Raw genomic sequence first — 19,686 nt, forward strand, 5'->3', positions numbered from 1 at the left:
GATGTCTACTATCGCCTGGCCAAGGAGAATGGCTGGCGGGCCCGGAGTGCCTTCAAGCTGCTTCAACTGGATGAGGAATTCAATCTCTTCCAAGGCGTGAAGCGAGCAGTTGACCTGTGTGCAGCCCCAGGCAGCTGGAGCCAGGTGCTGAGCCAAAAGATTGGGGGCCAGAGTTCTGGTCAGGTGGTGGCTGTGGACTTGCAGGCTATGGCTCCACTTCCAGGTGTGATCCAGATACAGGGGGACATCACAAAGCTTTCCACTGCCAAGGAGATCATCCAGCACTTTGAGGGCTGCCCTGCTGACCTAGTAGTGTGTGACGGGGCTCCTGATGTCACTGGCCTCCATGATGTCGACGACTATATGCAGGCTCAGCTTCTGCTAGCGGCTCTCAACATTGCTACACATGTCTTGAAGCTAGGGGGCTGCTTTGTAGCCAAGATATTCCGGGGCCGAGATGTAACACTGCTCTATAGCCAGCTGCGCATCTTCTTCTCCAGCGTGCTCTGTGCCAAGCCGAAGAGCAGCCGGAACTCCAGCATCGAGGCCTTTGCTGTTTGTCAGGGTTATGACCCTCCTGAGGGCTTCATTCCAGACCTGACCAGACCCCTGCTGGACCACTCGTACGATTTCAACGAGCTGCATGGTCCTGCCCGTTTTATTGTACCCTTTGTGGCCTGTGGGGACCTCAGCGCCTACGATTCGGATTGCAGTTACCCTCTGGATCTAGAAGATGGCTCTGAGTACAAATATACTCCGCCCACACAACCCCCCATCGCACCCCCATACCAGGAGGCCTGCAAGTTGAAGAAGAATGGGCAGCTGGCCAAGGAATCGCTTCCCAAAGAATGTTCCATTAACAAAGTAGACAACTTGCCCCAGCCTCTGACTGTCCCTCAGGGTCATACCCTGCTGTCCCCCAAGGTGGAAGACAATGAAATGAATAGTTCACCTTAACAATTTTAGAGTTCGCAGTAAAAATGGAACTAATCCAAGTCAGAAGCTGCTGCCTGCCAGGAAAACCAGAAGCTGGCTTGATGAGTTTGTTTGCAGATACCATCTATGGGCCCTGAACAGATAAGCCTCGAGTGGACTCTGCAGCAACTCCATAACAACAAAGAAACAGCGAAGAAGTCTGCTGAGCTGCAGGCGGAATTTCTTGAGACTGTGAGCACATGCCTTTTCTCTCAGCCTCTCCTGGGTGTCCTGAATAGGTCCAGGATTTCCCTGCAAAGCAGGGATTCTTACCATGGGTAAACATCAGGGATCTCCACCAACTTGATGGAGGAAAATGTTACAGCTTCACTATACCTGAAATTCAGCTTTATTCCTGGTCAGCGGCCATGGGCAACAAATCAATGGTAAAAGCCCTACCTATGCAAGTCACTTCCTTTTTATATTACAAATTACAGGCATCTGAAAGACTGCTCATATTTGTCACTGCTTTGGATAATAGCAGATTTTATAAATCAATCCTATAATTATACATCCCATCCATTACTGCCTCCCAATTTTTACAGATTGGTTGGTCAGGTATTTTTAAGACAATATCTTCCTATATAGCCTAGACTGCCCTCAGACTCAAGATCCTCCTACATCTGCCCCCTGAATGCTGAGATTACAGGCCTGTGCCATGAAACCTGGCTACTGTATCCCAGTTTTATTTCACTTAAATATACAGTGATAACTGTTAAAAAAAAAAAAGAGAGAGAAAGGAGTTGATGGGTCTATGTATCAGGAACTTGAATGGTGATGTGCAGAGAGACTCCAAATTCAAAACAATTCCAAAACAGTGGAAGTGAAATGCGCACAGTTGCAGAAAAAGATGGACACCACCAGAATTGTTCACATCCATTCTGTCATTATCTTGCAACATTCTGACAAGACAGGACTGTGTAGAAATTTCTCCAGAACAACTGTCTGCAGCCTCAATCGAAAGGTGAGCTGAAGAAACAGGTTGGTTGGCATCACCCCCACCCTCATGTCACTATTTGGCCTTCTCATATTGATGTCTGTACACAAGCCACGTACCAGATGATGGATCCAGGCATCATAGGACTGATTTTTGCTTGTTTCATAGGAGACAAAACCACAAAGACTGGTCGGGCACTGCACTTGCTTTCAATCCATTCAAGACCCAAAGAGCTCCGAATACGAGAGAATTGAAATCCCAATCCCTACTGTGCCTGATATCACCATTGGGAAAGTGTGCTTCAAGTCGGCAGACTGCCGAAGATCCCGTGTCAGGAAGAATGTTGTGCGTATAGGAGGATTCACAGACTTAAACATCTGGACTCATTAACTAAGATCCATAATGGCTTGGTATTCACCAAGCATTTCTGCAGTCAGATGTTCGAAGCCTGTGGGCCTCTACTGCATTGGGCGGAGAACAGACTAGAGCAAAACCCGGCAGCATCTACAGGAGTTGGAACAAGAAAAGGAAGGTCTTATGGAAGAGCTGTCTTCCCTAGAATAAAGCAGAAGGACAAAAAATGACTAGATGAAAATACTTGGCATACAATTTATAAGCTAAATTAATTTTCAAAGAAGAGAAAGTTGGAGGACTCACATTATATAACTTCAAGACTTCTTATAAAGTTGCAATAATGAAGATACAATGGTATTCGTGGAAGACTAGACATATAAATCAAAGGAACAGAAAAGAAAAATGCAGAAATGAACCCATAATTATAAGGCTGACTAAGTTTGACAAACTACAAAGATGATTCAAGGAAGGAAAGGCAGTCATTTTGGCAAACTGAACTTACACAGGCCAACAAAATAATAGTCCCTCAAAAATGTTTCATGGATTTAATGTAAGATAGAAGATCTTTTAGAAAAATATCATATGAGAAAAATCTTCAGGAGATGTTTTTAAATTTGAGCCAAAAAGGACAATCCAGAAGAAAACAAAATAGATATATTAGACTTCACCAATATTCAACTTTATTTTGTAAAGAAAAAAGAAAGAACAAAAAGATAAATTATTTGAAACCCTTTTAGTATCTGATATCTGGTAAATATAAAACAATAAAATATGATCAAAATTCAAAAATAATCCCAGAAGGAAATGAAGAGAGATATACATTTTAACAATATATAGATGGCAGGTATTGTTATGAAAATGTGTTGAACTTCATAACTCATTGAGGAATGCAAAGTAAAACTTCAGTGTGATGTGACATATACTTAACAGGATTGCTAAAGAGATAATAGTGAAAATACCAGATACTGTTAAGGATGCAAACTATATTTCTCATAGACTAATGACAAGGATGTAAAATAAAGATGCTCCCTAGAAGAATTTGGAAATACTTCCTAAAGTTAAATGTACGCAACATATGGCCCAGAGTTTGCACTGCCTGGGCACACAAAACCTTTAACAAAATGTTTCACAGTGTCTTTATTTGAGATAGCCTCAAATGAGAGACAGCCCAAGTAGGTAAGTAGTTGAACAAACCATTCCTACCATGGACTACCATTCTGTAGTATAAAGGAACCAGCTACAGATATCCCACTTAAACAAGTCTTGGAATATATTATAGTAAATGAAAGAAAGGTAATATCAAAAGGTAACTTGCTGTACAGTTGCATTTTATAGCATTTTTGAAATGTCAGAACTATGAAAGGGAGTAATGAATAGGTTAATGATTTCCAGTCTATAGGATATGTATTACTATGACATTATGGGATAAGAGTTCATTTAGGCTGATAAAATAGTTTTGGGTCTTGTTTCTAGTGCTCAGCACATAAAACTATTCCCATGCTAATGTTTCATTGACTTGTAAACACAAACAAAAATTTGTGTAAAGTCCAGTGGCAGTAAATATTATATCATTATCATGATGTTGGTTTGGAAGTTATAGAGTTGTAGATAGTACAACTAGGAGAAACTGAATAAAGGACATGTGGGATTTTTTTGTCCTGGTTTTATAATTTCTGCTGTTTATAATTATTGTAAAATAAAAATACATTTACCAAAAAGAGTCCTAGAGTAGAGCATTTCGGTTAATATTGCCTCCAAAATCGTTCAAACTACTTGACTCTCATTCTGCTAGTGTTTCTGGTGCATGCTGAGACACAGGAAGGCTTCGGGCAGCAAGCAGGATTCATTACCTTTGCTTAGGTTCCCCCAAAACGATTCGTGGCATGGACCATTGCTGAGATTAACAGCCATCTCAAGCAAACCCAGGCAAGCAGCAGTTTATCCTGGCAGAGAGCGAAAGTGAGATGCCATAAAACCCTAAGAAAATTCCCACCTCAGACACATGAAAGTGTGAAAATATATATCATAAAAGAATGCATTCTGTTGAGCGTTCAGTCTGTCACTCAATGTTCTTTCTAAGCTGTGTAACAGGAGCCCACGATCACTCAATATTGTCGGATAACAGTCGACCACATGCAATAGTTAGGGACAAAAATATATAAATTGCTCTGGAAATAAGGAAGCCACACAGTCAGTTTTATTTCTTGGTTTGCTTTCTGGATCCCATCATGCAGATGCTCAGGGAACTTTAAGTGTAGCATTACCCTCTGAGGATCTTTGGTATTGAACCGCAAAGGGATCTGAAAGAATCAAACCGTGCTGCTGGTGTTGTGGGAGAGCACAGCAATCATTCTAGCAGGTCTGGGCGAGACATCCGTGTTGGAATCCTTGCTCAGCAAAGCGTATGTGTATTCCTTCTTTGTGTATGCTCTGGTTACTTCAGAGCATTTCCTAACTTACATGCTTTGATAAGATTTTTTTTAAATATTTATTTATTTATTACGTATACAAAATATTGTGTCTGTATATGCCTGCAGGCCAGAAGAGGGCACCAGACCTCATTACAGATGGTTGTGAGCCACCATGTGGTTGCTGGGAATTGAACTCAGGACCGTTGGAAGAACAGGCAATGCTCTTAACCACTGAGCCATCTCTCCAGCCCTTAGATAAGATTTTTAATTGGCCTGACTGTACTTTTCATTCATCAATTATTATTTTAGATACATGTTTATAGTCTAATGAGGGAGACAAAAAAAGGGTGTGGACCTGGGTGGGTAGGAAAGTGGGAAGAATCTGGAAGGACGTTGAGAAGGGAAACTGTAATACTGCAGTCAGACTATATTGTATAAAAAATCTATTTTCAATTAAAAGCAATTTTAAAAGATTGTTCAATGAGTTAAAGGTGCTTGCCTCCAAACCTGAAATCCTGAGTTTAATCCCTGGGACTCATATGCTCGAACCACAAATTGTCCTTTGACGTTCATGTACATATACTATGGCATATGTGACTTCCCACATCATGCACACACACATACATGCACACAAATAAATGCATACATATATAAATTCTAAAATAAAGAAGGAGCATAGAAATAATAGACCATCCTATTTCACAGGTTATTGTAAAGATTATGGTAATACCTGTGCGGTACAGTTAGAATATTGCTTTGTGCATGACAAAAGATTTGTTTGTTTAACTGTTGTTCATTGGCCTCAGACCTGAGTGGCATAAGATCCTCATCCCTCCTTAAATCTGCTTTGCTACCACTATGACCATATGCTATTAGATAGGCATTTCCCATGATGAGCGCCTGTGAAAAGGGTTCAGAAGGTGCTACTGATGGTCTAACACTGGAATATGTGTCTTGATTGTGTCTCACCACCTACAGTCTAGAGTCAGGTGTATCTTTCTTTACAGAAAGCAAAGTTAAGATAAAAAAAAAGAAGAAGATGGGGAAAGGGAAGCAAATATTGGTGCTTTAGACACACTGGGGCAGCTTGTAAGTAAACCTAGAAATGACACTTTTGAAATAAGACCTTAATTTCTCTTCATATGTTGTGTGGAAATTCATATGGATGTTTTCCAACACTTCTCCCACCTTTTTATCTAATGCCTTTATGGTATCTGCCACCAGAAACCAGCCCCGCCCACAGTAACAGAGCCCTGCTTGCCTCTCTCATCTCCCAAGACAATTTATTCATCTGAATCGCAGAGAAGATGTACCTTGAGGCTGACATTGAAACACCTGCAGATTTGTGGGGGACAGTTTGATACGCGGCTCAGTCTCACTTACTGCTCTGGGATCCTCCGGCAAGGAAAGAATTGAAGTGAAAATGTTGACAGCAGTTCCTTATTTTTTCCAAATTCTTTCAGAGCGAGTGTGATCATATTCCCTGGGAGCCTTACCTGGGTTTGGCAGTAAAGAATGCTTTACAGTTCAGTAAAGAATGCTTTTCTATATCGTGTTCTGAAGGAAGAACTGAAATGCGTTGCAACAGGCAATGGCTGAGGCAAGAGATGGGCTTCTGTATCAGCGTCCACTAGTGACAGGATTACAGTGGTCTTTATGGAAGTGAGACTGGCAGGCCAGCTCCTCTTGGATGAAGGAAGCCTTTCAGTGTCTAGTATTCTGAGCATAGTATCAAGTGTGGGATTCCTTACTGAAGCTGGACATTGAGTTAGGGTCAGTAAGGATACATTGGCGCAGACGTTGGCTTCATACTGCTCTATGATGGATGGAGGACACGATGAAGTAAAAGACCTAAGCTGGGTTCTCCCCCTCTAGTACAGAACAGCCTGTTTTTCTCATTTCTCCTGAACTATTTTTAATGATTAGTTCGGAAAGAACTTACAATTTTTGGATCTTATGTATTCAAATGCTTTCTTTGATAATATTTTTTGATAATTCCTTGCCCTTTTGGTTGGCCTTGAATTTTGTATTCTTTGATTACACAATACAATCTTTAAACAGAGCTGGCAATAGTGATTTCTGTAGAAATCATTATGTTTCTGCAGTATTATAAAATCGCTTGCTATGTTATCTAAGAAGCTATGCCAAGTTTTAGATCTGGAGATAGCCATAATTAAAGTCCTAAAATAGAGTAATGGATGGAGGTTGACACAACAACAATGATCTGATTTTCCTCGGGTATTACCACAAAATATTAACCTTTATGACTTTTTACTGTCTTGTCTGCCTTGAATTTAGCCAATGGCCATTTTGTATGCTTTGCTGAAATCTTTGCTTTATCACTTGTTCTTGAGATTTAGTTTGTGGTTGACAGTGTTTTCAATCCAGTATCGGGGTGCTAAACTCATACTGCAGAGTTCAGTCTTCATAAGAACAAACAATTTCAAAGGGAATTTCATAATTTAAAATAACTCAGATGTATACCATATTGAAATCATAAACACATAAGACAGTGGTTCTCAACCTTCCTAATTCTGTGACTCTTTAATACAGTTCCTCATCTTATGGTAACTCCCCAACCATAAAATTATTTCATTGTTACTTCATAATTAATTTTGCTACTGTTATGAATCATAATGTAAATATCTATCATGCAGGATATCTGATATGCATACCCCAAGGGATCACAACCCACAGGTTGAGAACCATTGACATGAGAGAAGGTGAAAATTCTGCCAGAAATTTAGCACTCTTGAATCTATCTTTCCAGCCTCTTTTTCTGTGAGAGTCCTTTATAAATAAGACACAATTTTCATAATGTTTCATAACCTATATTTTACAACTAATACTCCCTTGTGCTTTCAAGTTTCTAGCTCGTTAAGACAGAGTTAATACTATTATTTTATAAATTAACACAATTAGTTCACTGTTAGGTAATTTTCTGATATTATTTAGGGTCCCTAGAACATGTTTCTCTTCTAGCCTTCTTCCCAATTATCCAGTTCCTTGTACGCTGACCTTTGCCATTATTATCTATCCAAAATTTTAAGTGAATATATTCTTGTTATTTTAACTTTCAGTTTTTATTATAAAGAAAGAAGCAATCAGGCTATCTTTTAGATGAGACTTTATGTTTCTATCCAAGAATAGGTGTTTTTAATTCCAGTGTTCTAAAATTGTGTTCTCAGAAGCCAAATGATTATACATATAAAATTAAGCAATCTGTTTCCTGCTAGCGAGATACCATGTATTTTCCATTCACTGATAGATTCAAAAAAAAGATCATGAATACACCAATACTGGGTACTAACATGGTGCTGTAATGTTTGACTAGCAGAAAGGGCTAGCTCAAGGAAAGTCTGTGTAGGGCAAATGGCTTAGGTATGAAAGCCACATCACAGTGTCATGATATTTTTATAGAAAACATTGTTTTCATACAATATTCCCGCATCTCCTCACAGATTATACCAACCTGTCCATAAATCCAACTCTGTGCCCCCCCCACTCTCTCTCAAACAAACAGGAAAACAAAAAGACAAACAAAATGAACAAACTAATAAACAAAGCAAGAACGTACACACCCAGAGATGCACAGAGGCACACACACACAAAACCCAGTTAGTGGAGTTAGTGGTGTTTAAGAAGAGATGAGCATCCTTGGGGCAAAATCTTCTGGGAAGTGTTTCCTTGAGGTCAGTGCACAGAAGCTCTGTGTTCCAGAGATGACTTAGGTTGCATCTCATTCTGACCAAAACTTGGTCATGTGCAAGAATCTTCCAGAGGGATGGGAGGGTCACAGAGATCAGCTGAGGGTTGGCACTGTGAGGAGAAGAGACCCCTGGTGAGGATGCAGGCTCAGGAGCAGCTGAAGGTCCAGGGTCAAAGGGACCGTTCAGAGAAGTTGAGGCTCAACACGATGAAGAGTGCTCAAGAGAGGCTATTGGCAAAAATGCAGCCCAGCTGCTGTAGGAGACTCCAGAATTGTTACAGATACTACTGGAGCTGGTCTAAGCCTGATTCTCACTGTGTGTGCTATGGCCAGCCCTTGGGGCCAAGAAGATTGTGAGTGAATTACAGACATTAGACACTAAGTTATTTGCACTGAGTTCATTTTTCTTTGTTCAGATTGTGACTATATCCTGCTTCTTCCTCTTAGAGTAAGAAAGCATTTAATTTATTTATATTTTTCAGAAACTCATAGTTGAGAGACTGAGAAGTTTTAAAGAGATTTTGGATTTTAAATAGACTTGAGATGGATTTTAAGGAGATTGAACTTTTAAAATACACAAATTTGTAAAATCTGGAAGTTTTAAGGTTTTAATGTTTGATATTGTGATATTTATTAATGTGAGATTGGGGATGAACAGAAAAATAAGAGTTGTTGTAAACTAATGTTGTATTGATATGCCAAGTTGACAAGGGGTCAAGTGTCCTGGCTAGTTTTTATGTGACCCCAAGCTAGAATCATCAGAAAGGAGAAAACCTTAACTGAGAAAATGCCTCCGTAAGATCCAGCTGCAGGCAAGCTATAGAGAATTTTCTATTAGTGATTGCTGGGGGACTCCTCTGGTTTATGATCCTGGTTTATGGTCTATAAGAAAACAGGCTGAGCAAGCCATGAAGAACAAGTAATCAGCCCCTCTATGGCCTCTGTATCAGCTCCTACCTTCAGATTCCTGCCTGTTTTGAGTTCCTGTCCTGGCTTCCTTTGATGATGAACAGGGATATGGAAGTGTAAGCCAAATAACCCCTATTCTCCCCAGGTTGCTTCGAGTCATGGCTTCGTCACAGTAATAGTCACTGTGAGTAAGGCAGAAAGCAAGTTTAGTGTCTTCCCACTTGGTAATGGTCAGGTGACTTTTCAAAATCCATCTAGCTGGAGAATAAGACTATAGTTAGCATCTTCACAATTCAAAGCCAAAATGTTTTCGTTTACAACCTTAGAACTCATTGGAATTTTTAATTCAAAGGTAAATAAACATTTTAAATGATTGCTAGGTGAATTTAAATAATTAAGCAGACAAGCCCTGTATCTTTATCAGTATCTTGATATATGGAGTCAATTATGTCACATTTACAGTGACCTAAAAATACCACCTAGCAGAACAAGTAAATTATTGATCAGCATGTCACCTACAGTAAAGGTCAAAAAATGACTAGGGAGAAAACTTACCCTTGATATGAGATTCAAGACATTTACTGAATAATGTTTATGGTGTCCTAGGCTTTCAGTATTGTGCTGTTACTTGAAAATCACTAACATTTGGAATGTATGCAATCACTTAGCAACATTTCCAACATTAATAATATCTCTGATTTGTGTTTTTCTTTTAAGGTAATACGAGATACTAATATATAGAATATAGAATGTGGATGTTGTCAACAGTTGTTTCCTGCACACTTTGGGAAGATGTCATTAAAAGTTAAATTTACACCACAAAATTGGGCTTGTATACCTTGCTAATTGGTTTGACAGCTTACAGAGTACCGTCGGGAGAGAAAGCTATTCAGTTACTACATTTGGTCTTAGCCTTCCCGGAAGGAGCTCTCTCCACTCACTGCGATTCTGTAAATATTTCATGAACCAACATAGAGTAATATGCTAATGCCAGGCTCCTACCCAGTGAGCAGGTGCATGCAGTGTGTTTCTTCTCGGGTACACCTGTTCTGGTGGGGTCAGGCCTGCCGTTCTGAGCTCGCTCTCCCTTTCTTCCTCCCATTAGTTCCTCCTGAACCAAAAATGGTGAGCGAGAGCCATCATGAGCGCCTGGCCGCCCCGCCAGTCACCACTGCTGCGACTCTTGTCCCACACAACGCCACCGAGCCAGCCAGTCCCGGGGAAGGAAAGGAAGATGCCTTTTCGAAGCTGAAGGAGAAGTTTATGAACGAGCTGCATAAAATTCCACGTGAGTATCCTATTTTCACTTGGCTACGAAGAAAATACTGAATTGATCATTAGAATCATTGGAAAATCAGCAGAACTCAATATCCTGTTCCTCGTGGTAGAAACATATGTCGTCCTCCAATGACAAATGATGTGATTTTGGAAATGAAATAAGATTTTTTTTAATTGTGTCTTATAAATAATAGCATAGTTTATAACAAAATTTTATGTGTGTATTTAATGTATGTGGGTCCTTCAATTTCTGTTTCCCTGAGAATAGTACAGTAATGCCTGTATGTTGTATCATACGTAGTTCAGATTTGTGTCAAAGGAATTGTTAGATAAGAAAGATTACATTACCTGATACTTTCCCACTATTACAGGTTTGATTTTCTTTCCTTGGTTAATGTCTTTTAAAATTTGTTTTTCCTTCATTAATTTGTCAATATTTCAAAAGCTTTCACTCACTTTTAATTTTGTATTTGTCAATTAGAAACACAAAGCCTATAGCTTAACTTATTTGAGTAAACCTCATACAAATCTAATCAGTAGCATTTGGTTTTCCAAATTTTATTTGTGTGTTTACAGATATGTTTACTGTGTATAATACAGTATTTTGTGCTGTAAATACTATTAATTGACTAAATCTTACTAAGTAGCATATGTAGTACCTCACATACAACCATTTTTACAGACAGCATCCAACATTCACTGTCTTAACATAATTCAAGTTTCCTACAGCCAATGCTGTATTGTACTTGTGAAATAAATCTCTTGAACTTACTTTCCCATGCAAAAGTATATTTTTGCATGCTTTGACGGGTTCTTTGCCCTCCATATGTGCTCTGTGGCACATATGAACATGCACACACGCACGTGCACACACGTACACACACAATGTTCACACACACAGTAATAATAATAAAATAAAAAACTAAGGTTAATGTGGAGTATTTTCTTTCTTAGTATTGTACACGGGATTGTCTTCCTGGTTTATTGAGCACGATCCTAATTAGTCTTAATAATAAAAACCCAGAGTCAAATATCAGGTAAATGTTGAAAGATCAGAGAAGCAGAGAAACAGCCACAGTCACCTCTTACCTCTCCAACTCCTCAGGTCAAAGGAGCCTAGCTTCTGTCTCCACCATGCCTTCTTACTTCCCCTCCCTGCCCAGCCGTATCACTTCCTGTCTGCACAGTCCTCCAGACCTCTATGGTTGACTAGTGCCTAGCTCCACCCTCTGATGTCCAGGCAAGCTTTATTTGTCAGAACACAAACAAAATGTCACAAAAGCTTATCTTTGAGATAGATAGTGCATATAAACAATGCTGATCTTTGTGCATTAATACGTTCATTTAACTTTACTGAATCTATTCATTTCTTCTAAAAGTTTGGTAATGGAATTTTTAGGTCTCTTTCATGTGCAGACAAGGAAGGTCTTTCTTTCTGCCCACTTTGGGTGTCTTTTGTTTGTTTCTCTTGCCTTATTATTCTGGTTAAGACCTGCCATACTAACTTGGTTTCTGCGTTTTAGAGGAGATACTCTCAAGTATTAACTCTGGGGCCATCTTGTGTGCCCTTTTTCATATTGAAGTATAATTCTTCTCTACCTAATTGGTTGGCCATCCTGAAAGACTATTTGGTTATTTTTTAATTATTTTTTTCTTTTGAAATGATCATATTGTTCTACCCTTTAGCCTATTGACGTGATCAGTTGTATTTATTCATTTACAAAGATTAAACTGCCCTTGCTTCCCTGAAATTAATCACAAACCATCATGGTGTTTAATCTTTTTTACTTGCCATTGAACTGGGTTGTTCAGAAAACGCCCTGAACACAATTCCTGTGACCAGGAGTATTGATTGGCTTATAGTAGTTTGCTGTGGTTTTGTTTTGTTTTGTTTTTTTTGCGGGGGGGGGGGTGTTTTTATTTCAGGGGATTGTGTTTGTTTGGTTTGGTTTTCTTTTTATTTCTCTCTGTCTCTTTCTTCCTTCCTTCTTTTCTTTCTTTCTTTTTTGTAAATTCTTTGACTTTCAGACCAGTGATGCTGGCCTCTTAAAATTGGTTCTAAAGTATTCATAACAGGAACAGCAGAAGCTGAATCTGTGTAGCAAAAGATACAGTTATTGGGACCTGATGCACCCAATGAAGTAAAATGTGTCTGTTAAGAAGAGAAGATAAACAAAGTATTAGAATATTACAGATGGGCGATATCATTTATAAAGATGTATCTGTAATAACTTCTCATGCCTCAAAGATTAGAAATGTGTTGATTTGCCCACACGATTCACAAGTTCAACTTCCTCTGAAGCATGCTCTAACAGGACTGTTGGTGATGACTGCTCTCAGCAGGAAGCTGCAGAAGGGAAGAGCTGGAGATGGAGAGATGGTCCAGTAGCCCAAGCCATCTCACTTCCCTTTATGCTCTACCGCCCAGCTAATGGACTGATTTTTATATAACTTTAATGTTAGAAATTCAAGATATACAACCTATGCATGCATTAGAGATACTAACTCCGGCTTGAAGAACATTTTACCCACATAGTTGCCATAAGAGAAATGCGTTATAAAACGATGAAAGAAACAGTGAGCCACATCTCCTGCCTTGTGCTCAACCGTCTCCTGTAGACGAGTAAATAGTATGAGACACACAGCCAGCCGGATAACCATCAAGCTGAAATGTGCTCCCGGCCAGCATCAAGACTCATTTCCTCATCTCGCATGTCCATACAATGTCATCTTCCTATGAAGGATTAATCCCACCACAGTATTTACAACCGTAACCCGCTTTAACTCACCCAGAGTTGCCATTGTTCTCCCTAACTCTTGCTCTTTTTTTTTTTTCACTCTATTATTTAGCACCATCCACAATAACAGGTATTCCTCATGACTGGGTTTTTAACTAATCTGAATCCCTCCAAAATAATAAAAGTTCTAATGAAGGAAGTAAGTTACATATGTTTTCTGAGTAGTTACGTCATTCATCGTGACTGGTACATAGAAGGCTCTCCACCTGTATTCAATGAATGAATGAATGAATGAATGAATGAATGTCAAGTCAACTTTTACAGCGCACATCCCCTCTTAGACTATGAAGCCTCAAGATTCTGGTGAATGAAAACACAGATTTTACATCGCAAGTGTTAAAACTTCATTTCTGTTCTAACCAGTGCCTTTCACTTTTAAAAACAAAGTAGTTCCATCTTCATGGTGCCCCACAAGTGTTTCTCGCAGAGATTCAGTTATTAAATCTCTTCTTCTCTGTTCATCCATAGGAAAATAATCAACCAGAAATAATTACATATGAAATCTCTTGCTTGGAGAATCCCTTGTTAAGGACCTGGGCAAAGTATTATATTCATAGTGTTTTCCTTGGTGTTATCAGATGAAACAAGTAAATATCTGAAATATTTTAAAAGTAAATAGGTTTTAGAAAATGGCATTTTGATACCGTCATGCAGTTCTATTTAAAAAAATACCTAGCAGTAAACATTCTCCATTTTCATTTTAATTCCTCAAAGTTTTTACTGCCTGTGTAATTGAAATTTCTAATGGGATTTTCTTCAGATAGGAAACAACAATGAACAAAATAAAATACGTCCCTAAGCTCAAATTCCTTTGGGGCCTATGCTATATAAAGGTGACACTCTTGACTTGACATAACACAGTAAGATGCTAATGACAGGTAACAAATTAGAATATTAATCGATTTTGGTCTCTGAGCTAAAGCTTGGCTATCTGGCACATGTGGGGTTTGCAAAATTGATAGCAACCAGCTCTAGTCTGTCACTTGAAATTCCCACTTGGAATTAGAGAGGTGTCACAATGGCAGGGAGGATGCATGTCATTAGTTAGGTAATCTACGCATATTCAAACCAAATTGCCTGATGGTATCACCCACAACACTGTGGGGCTTACATTTAAAAAGAAAAGAGAGAAAGAGAGAGAGAAGAAAAAGAAGTTGTAAATGCTCTGAGCACTTTTATCTTTGAATTCATTCAGCACACCGTTATCTAAATGAAGCAGACAAGGATTTTCAGAATGCTTCTTTATTTTGCAACTTTGATTTTGATGTGGCTAAGGCCACGGTTGCTTTGTAAAGCATGAACGCATGTCATCCAAATAGCTACAATTAAGGTTTTGATATTCATGAGCTCCTTGAAGTAGAATGTATCTTTCTTCAGCAAAAGAACCAAATGCTCACCCTCAGTCCAGAAAAAGAGTAAGGGTAGCTGCGTTATTGATGCAGAAACATTTGGTGATAAGCACTTTAATACAGGAATAAGCACAATTTATGGGCATAGGCGGCCCAAATCTAAGTCCTGTATGTACAGCACATTGTGACCTTGGGCATATTAATTAATCTTTTTTATTCAGCCATTCCCTCCTGCTACAAAGATAGGGTCTTAAATAGTCTTCTTGTCTCTAGGCTGGTTTGCAAAAGCATTGGCTGTATCAAATGTGGCAGAGTGTCTAGCACGGAGAACGCACACTTTAAATGTTAGCTATTATTAAAGTCACACGGTCGTTTTAACAAGCTTCTAGTGCTATTTTAGAAAAGCCCTCTCTGCAGGTCAGTCACCCAGACTGAGAAAATTCTAGAAACTTTGCAGCTGAATATATGTGCGTTGTAGTCTTTAAGCCCATTTCTGTGTTCCCTGTTCCAGGGAAGACGATGGAGGCTTTTCCTCCACCCCTCATCTTCTCCAACCTTCCTTTTACATTTCGGCTGACCTTACCTTTTCTCACTCCCTTTTGCCTGCTGTGTGCTTGTAAGGAACAGCAGAGGGTGCTCAGCTAAATTACATATGGCATAGGTGCTAAAAAGGAATCCAATGTGCTTGCTCCACACTCTAAAAAGTTCTTCCTTGTTCAAACTACTTTTCTATCTTCTTCCTTTACATTTCCACCGGAGTTAAAAACATTAAAGTTAACAGTTAAAGACCCTGTTTTATAGTCCGGCCTTTAACAATCCAGTGGCTCTGCTCTGATTTCCATCTTTGAGCCCTGTTAAATCTGTCTTCTATATATTCACCGGCTACATCTGGATACGCTGAGAATTATTGTTGAATTTCGTGCAGTGAGCTATTTCTGCACATGACCACTGTTGCCTTACTTCTGGCTCTACCCTCCTTTGCTCATCTTCCTTCTCCCAGCTCCTTATTCTCCTCTATAGGCTGATCCACATTTTTTCATTATCACTCACATGTTAAAATGAGGCACAGTTTTCCAGTGTGTCACCTTGAACCCACCTCCATTCTTATACTACATACTTGCCGTGGGAAGTCTACGGAAGAACTCTTCCTGCGATCCTGGCCACAGCGAACTCTCTCCAGCAATTCGCCCTTGAACATTTCTCCTGAAGGATCTCTCAAACCCAGTCAGTGCTTCCCTTATGATCTTATCTTTTCCCGGGCTCCCACTGGCCCTGATAAATTAGTTTATCATTCAAGACCCAGCTTATTTGTCACTATCACGAGGAGCAATTCCTTATTTCAAAGGCAGGACTGGATGAGAACACCTCTTCTCAAAGCTCTTCTCGCCTGCCATGGCTATCCACAGGGGCTTCCTGCTTGCTTTGCTAGTGACAGGTTAATTCCCTAGGCCCAGGTACAATCACTCTCACATCTTTGTTTGTCCTGTACCTTAGAGAAGGGCCCGAAAACAAGGTGTAGTATAATTGGGATCTGCGCAATACTGCATTGAGGCTATGATCGAGAAAAATCTTTCTCTCAAAAAGGAGGTGGCATTGAGCTGTTCAATACTAAACCAATGTATGCTAAAGGCAAGCTATGCAGATGTCATATAGTTCAAAACTGAACATCATACTGAGTGATATGGTCCTTATCCTATGTTTGCAAAACCTGAACCCTGAAAATAAGTTTCAAACCTTTTTAAGACAAGGGTCCTTTTCAAATGCAATAATACATGGACCCTGAAAAGTAAAATATGTATAAAGGAAGTTTCAACTACTATTATAGTTGAAGGTGTCTTCCTCAGTCATCCATGATATTATAGCAGCAGCTCCAAAGAGAGCTAGCTCAATGGAACACTTTTTGGAAGGGGTGACCTTACAACTTAGTAGGTAGATGCTCAGTATCGGAGCAGGTAGTGATGATGCAACAGGAGGAATAGAAGCAGGTGCCCATCAGTAAAGTGTAGATGGGTAACTTTGTTTGCCCCCACGTGGCTGCAAAATGAAGACAGTGGCATTGCCCTTTGTCAGTGTCCTGAACAATAATGTTAACATCAAACAGTTGATTGCAAAACACAAAATGAAGAGACCCTTTAGAAGCACAGTGATCTGTGGCATGTGAACAACAAGGATTGCTTTACTGATCAAGTTTACTTAGCATGCCTGTGTGTGCAGGGCGTATGTGCATCTCCAGTGAGCCTCGTGAAGACAATGGCTATTCCCACTGTACAAAGAGGAAATTTGAGGTCTTGTCGGAGAGGTTATTAAGGTAGAGAGTGTAGATGTGGAGGTATTATCAGAAGGCATTTCCAGTTTTATGGTTCGGCCTTGTAAGTATGTCATAAAGACTTCGCATCCCCTCCACCCTCACTTACCACGAGAAAAGACTGGAAACTCTTGATAAACTGTGCACCTGCTCAAAGGCAGTCTTAATTTTGATTTATACTTTAAATGATTGAATACCTGGAATGTCATTTTAATTTAATTCCTTTTTCCCCCGTATCACCTGGCTTGATAAGTGAGTAGTTATTTACATCAATCCCCCATTTGTTTAATGGTCTCCCTTGACTCAGATACACCACCGGGCTACTCACCTGGCTTTTCACTTTTAGAGCAACACATTCTGTAAGTGAGCCAGCTACATGAGTCAGCTTCACTAACCTCTGTGGAAGTCAGTTCTTCTTAAACTTCAGAGAGGCATGGCTAAAATATTAAGTGAAATTATTATTAACTTCTACTAAAGAGAAAAATCTGTGAGAAAAAGGCTCGACTCTGATGAGTGTTGTTCTCAAAGTAAGGACTCTTGGCAATGTCAACTTCATTGGGACAATTGTGAAGGAATCTATTGGAAACAACGATGCTTAGAGATACAGGTTACAGTTCATCACAAGCACAAGGTGGGCGCCTGCACTTTCTTTCAATAAAAATATCCTTCAGTTTAGTTTAGCTTATTCCATCATCTTTTAATGTGCATATTTATGTATTTATGCATGATATATGTATGCATATGTGTATGTGTGTATATCTGTATTTGTATATGTATGTGTATGTATGTTTGTATGTGTATATGCTTGTGTACATCTATGTATGCATATTCTCTCCCTCACCACCTTTCTCAAGTCTTCCTTCCTACCTTTTTCTCTCCACCCCCCTCGAAGAGTGGGCGTTCAGTTACCCCACCCCCGCTTAAAATTTTAATTCTAAAGTAGAAAGCCTGATTCACTGTATAAGCAATCATTCCTAATACAGTTTGCACTGCCCCCTACAGGATATAAAGAATATTTGTTGGGCTATTTTTAGTGTGCTAAAACTTGGGCATGGGGACAGGACCTGGCATTCAAAGGATGTATGGAACCAAGAACCTATTCAACCTGCAATACTTGGCACAATCTGCACCCCACACAAATTTCAAAATCCCCATAGGACATACATACATACATACGGAAACTGATTATAGCCATATGACCTAGAAGTAATTACATTTGTGTGTGTGTATGCACATGGTTTTGCAAGTCTATAGAATATATAAAAGTTTAGCTAAGATCTAGTCTTTGATTTTTCTTTCTAATTAAAAATATTCTTTTGATTGTCTTCTCTAAAGCCCAGTGAGTTGCAGGTATCTGATTGTTTCATTGTGTTTTTTCCAGTGTAGTTACCTAAATATTTATTTATATTATTTTTTGTAAATGATTTAAGATTGTTCATTGTAAATCCTGGTCTTATTTCTCCTCTGCAATTGACACATCTTCCTGATTTTTAAAATTATGTATGTAAGTATTTTATATTATCTGTCCACCTTGTGAGACAGAAAACTATTTTAAAATATTTGTCACAAACTGTAGTATTGGAGACAATACTGAATTTTTAGCAAGTGTGCAGGATAATTCTAGCAATATTCTGGGGTCAGGGTAGCAACTTAAAGCTAACTACATGCTACTGGGATTGCATTTTAAGAAGGATGTTTATATGTCCTTGTGGTTTTCTTCAGGAATCCTATTGAGCAGAAAAATCCCCCCAAGCAATTCACTCCTTTGAAATGAACAAGTGTTAAGGGATTCCCCAAACTTCCAAAGCTCAGGGATATGAAGCAAATGTAAGCACATAAAGCCACCGAGTGAATGAAGACCTCAGCTAAGTTCCAAGAGCTTCTCTAGCTATGTTTTGTTGGCATCTCAAGGATATTAAGTCAGCCCGTAGAAGGAATAGAAGGGCCGTGAATAACACCATGGCCTGATGCTTAACACCGCTCAAGAATTGCCTTGCTGGAATACTTCACACGTAGAGAGAGCATGATTTTTTAAAATATCTCTAAAAGTCAACTCCTTACCACCTAGCAGTTACGGTATGAAACATAGGTCCTGTTGTTAAGTAACACCTGGCTGCAGAAGAAACTCCATAAGGAAAGCAGCAGATGTAGAAACCCGGGACCTGACTCTGTATAAGACCTTTTACTATATGACTGACTGCCGGGTTCTGAGCAGTTTCTGCTGCTCTCAATAAAGAATTCAGAGCAGAAACCCCGGGAAAATTACGTGGTGGGCAATTACATTCCAGCACTTGGCTGCATTTTTCTTTGTTTTGGTTTTCACTTAAGAGGATATTAAAATAAGGAGATTGAAACTCGGTATCTTGGGAGTCCACATGCCTCCCCTGTCTGTCTTTTGAATGAGCTTAGATAACTTTGAAGTAAAGAATAAGAAGATATTGGGCCATTTAAGGATTTCCTCGTCAAGCAATATTTTAATTGAAACTGCTGCCCCGGAGAAATTCTGGAACCATTTGGACTCTCCTACTTTTTTATCTTATCATTAAACTCTTTGATTTTTTATTTTTATTAAAGCAGCCCTTTTGACACACACACATACACAAAGAATAGAAATAACATAGGTTACAAATACTAGAAGCCTATGTGGCTATCTGGAATATA

The 19,686-nt window shown here is 39.2% G+C and overlaps 2 protein-coding genes and 1 pseudogene across 6 annotated transcripts in view; all 3 read left to right on the forward strand.

Moving 5' to 3' along the window:
• Positions 1–1,199, forward strand: part of LOC102002665 (putative tRNA (cytidine(32)/guanosine(34)-2'-O)-methyltransferase) — a 5,265-nt gene extending 4,066 nt beyond the window's left edge. For 2 of the 3 annotated variants that reach the window (XM_026784599.1, XM_026784598.1), the window contains exon 3: positions 25–1,199. In XM_026784599.1, coding sequence (XP_026640400.1) covers positions 25–957 — 933 coding nt within the window. In that variant the 3' untranslated portion in view covers positions 958–1,199. The remainder of the gene's footprint in view (positions 1–24) is intronic. The other variant, XM_005358085.3, reaches the window with a different exon arrangement.
• Positions 1–2,509, forward strand: part of LOC102002945 — a 6,805-nt pseudogene extending 4,296 nt beyond the window's left edge.
• Positions 1–19,686, forward strand: part of Syt1 (synaptotagmin 1) — a 505,227-nt gene that overhangs the window by 302,686 nt on the left and 182,855 nt on the right. For 2 of the 3 annotated variants that reach the window (XM_013350339.2, XM_013350340.2), the window contains exon 4: positions 10,401–10,583. In XM_013350339.2, coding sequence (XP_013205793.1) covers positions 10,418–10,583 — 166 coding nt within the window. In that variant the 5' untranslated portion in view covers positions 10,401–10,417. Of the gene's footprint in view, positions 1–7,186; positions 7,190–10,400; positions 10,584–19,686 lie in introns of all 3 variants that reach the window. The other variant, XM_005358083.2, reaches the window with a different exon arrangement.

This window comes from Microtus ochrogaster, chromosome 24 (genome assembly GCF_000317375.1).
Source record: "Microtus ochrogaster isolate Prairie Vole_2 chromosome 24, MicOch1.0, whole genome shotgun sequence".
Classification (NCBI taxonomy): Eukaryota; Metazoa; Chordata; class Mammalia; order Rodentia; family Cricetidae; genus Microtus; species Microtus ochrogaster.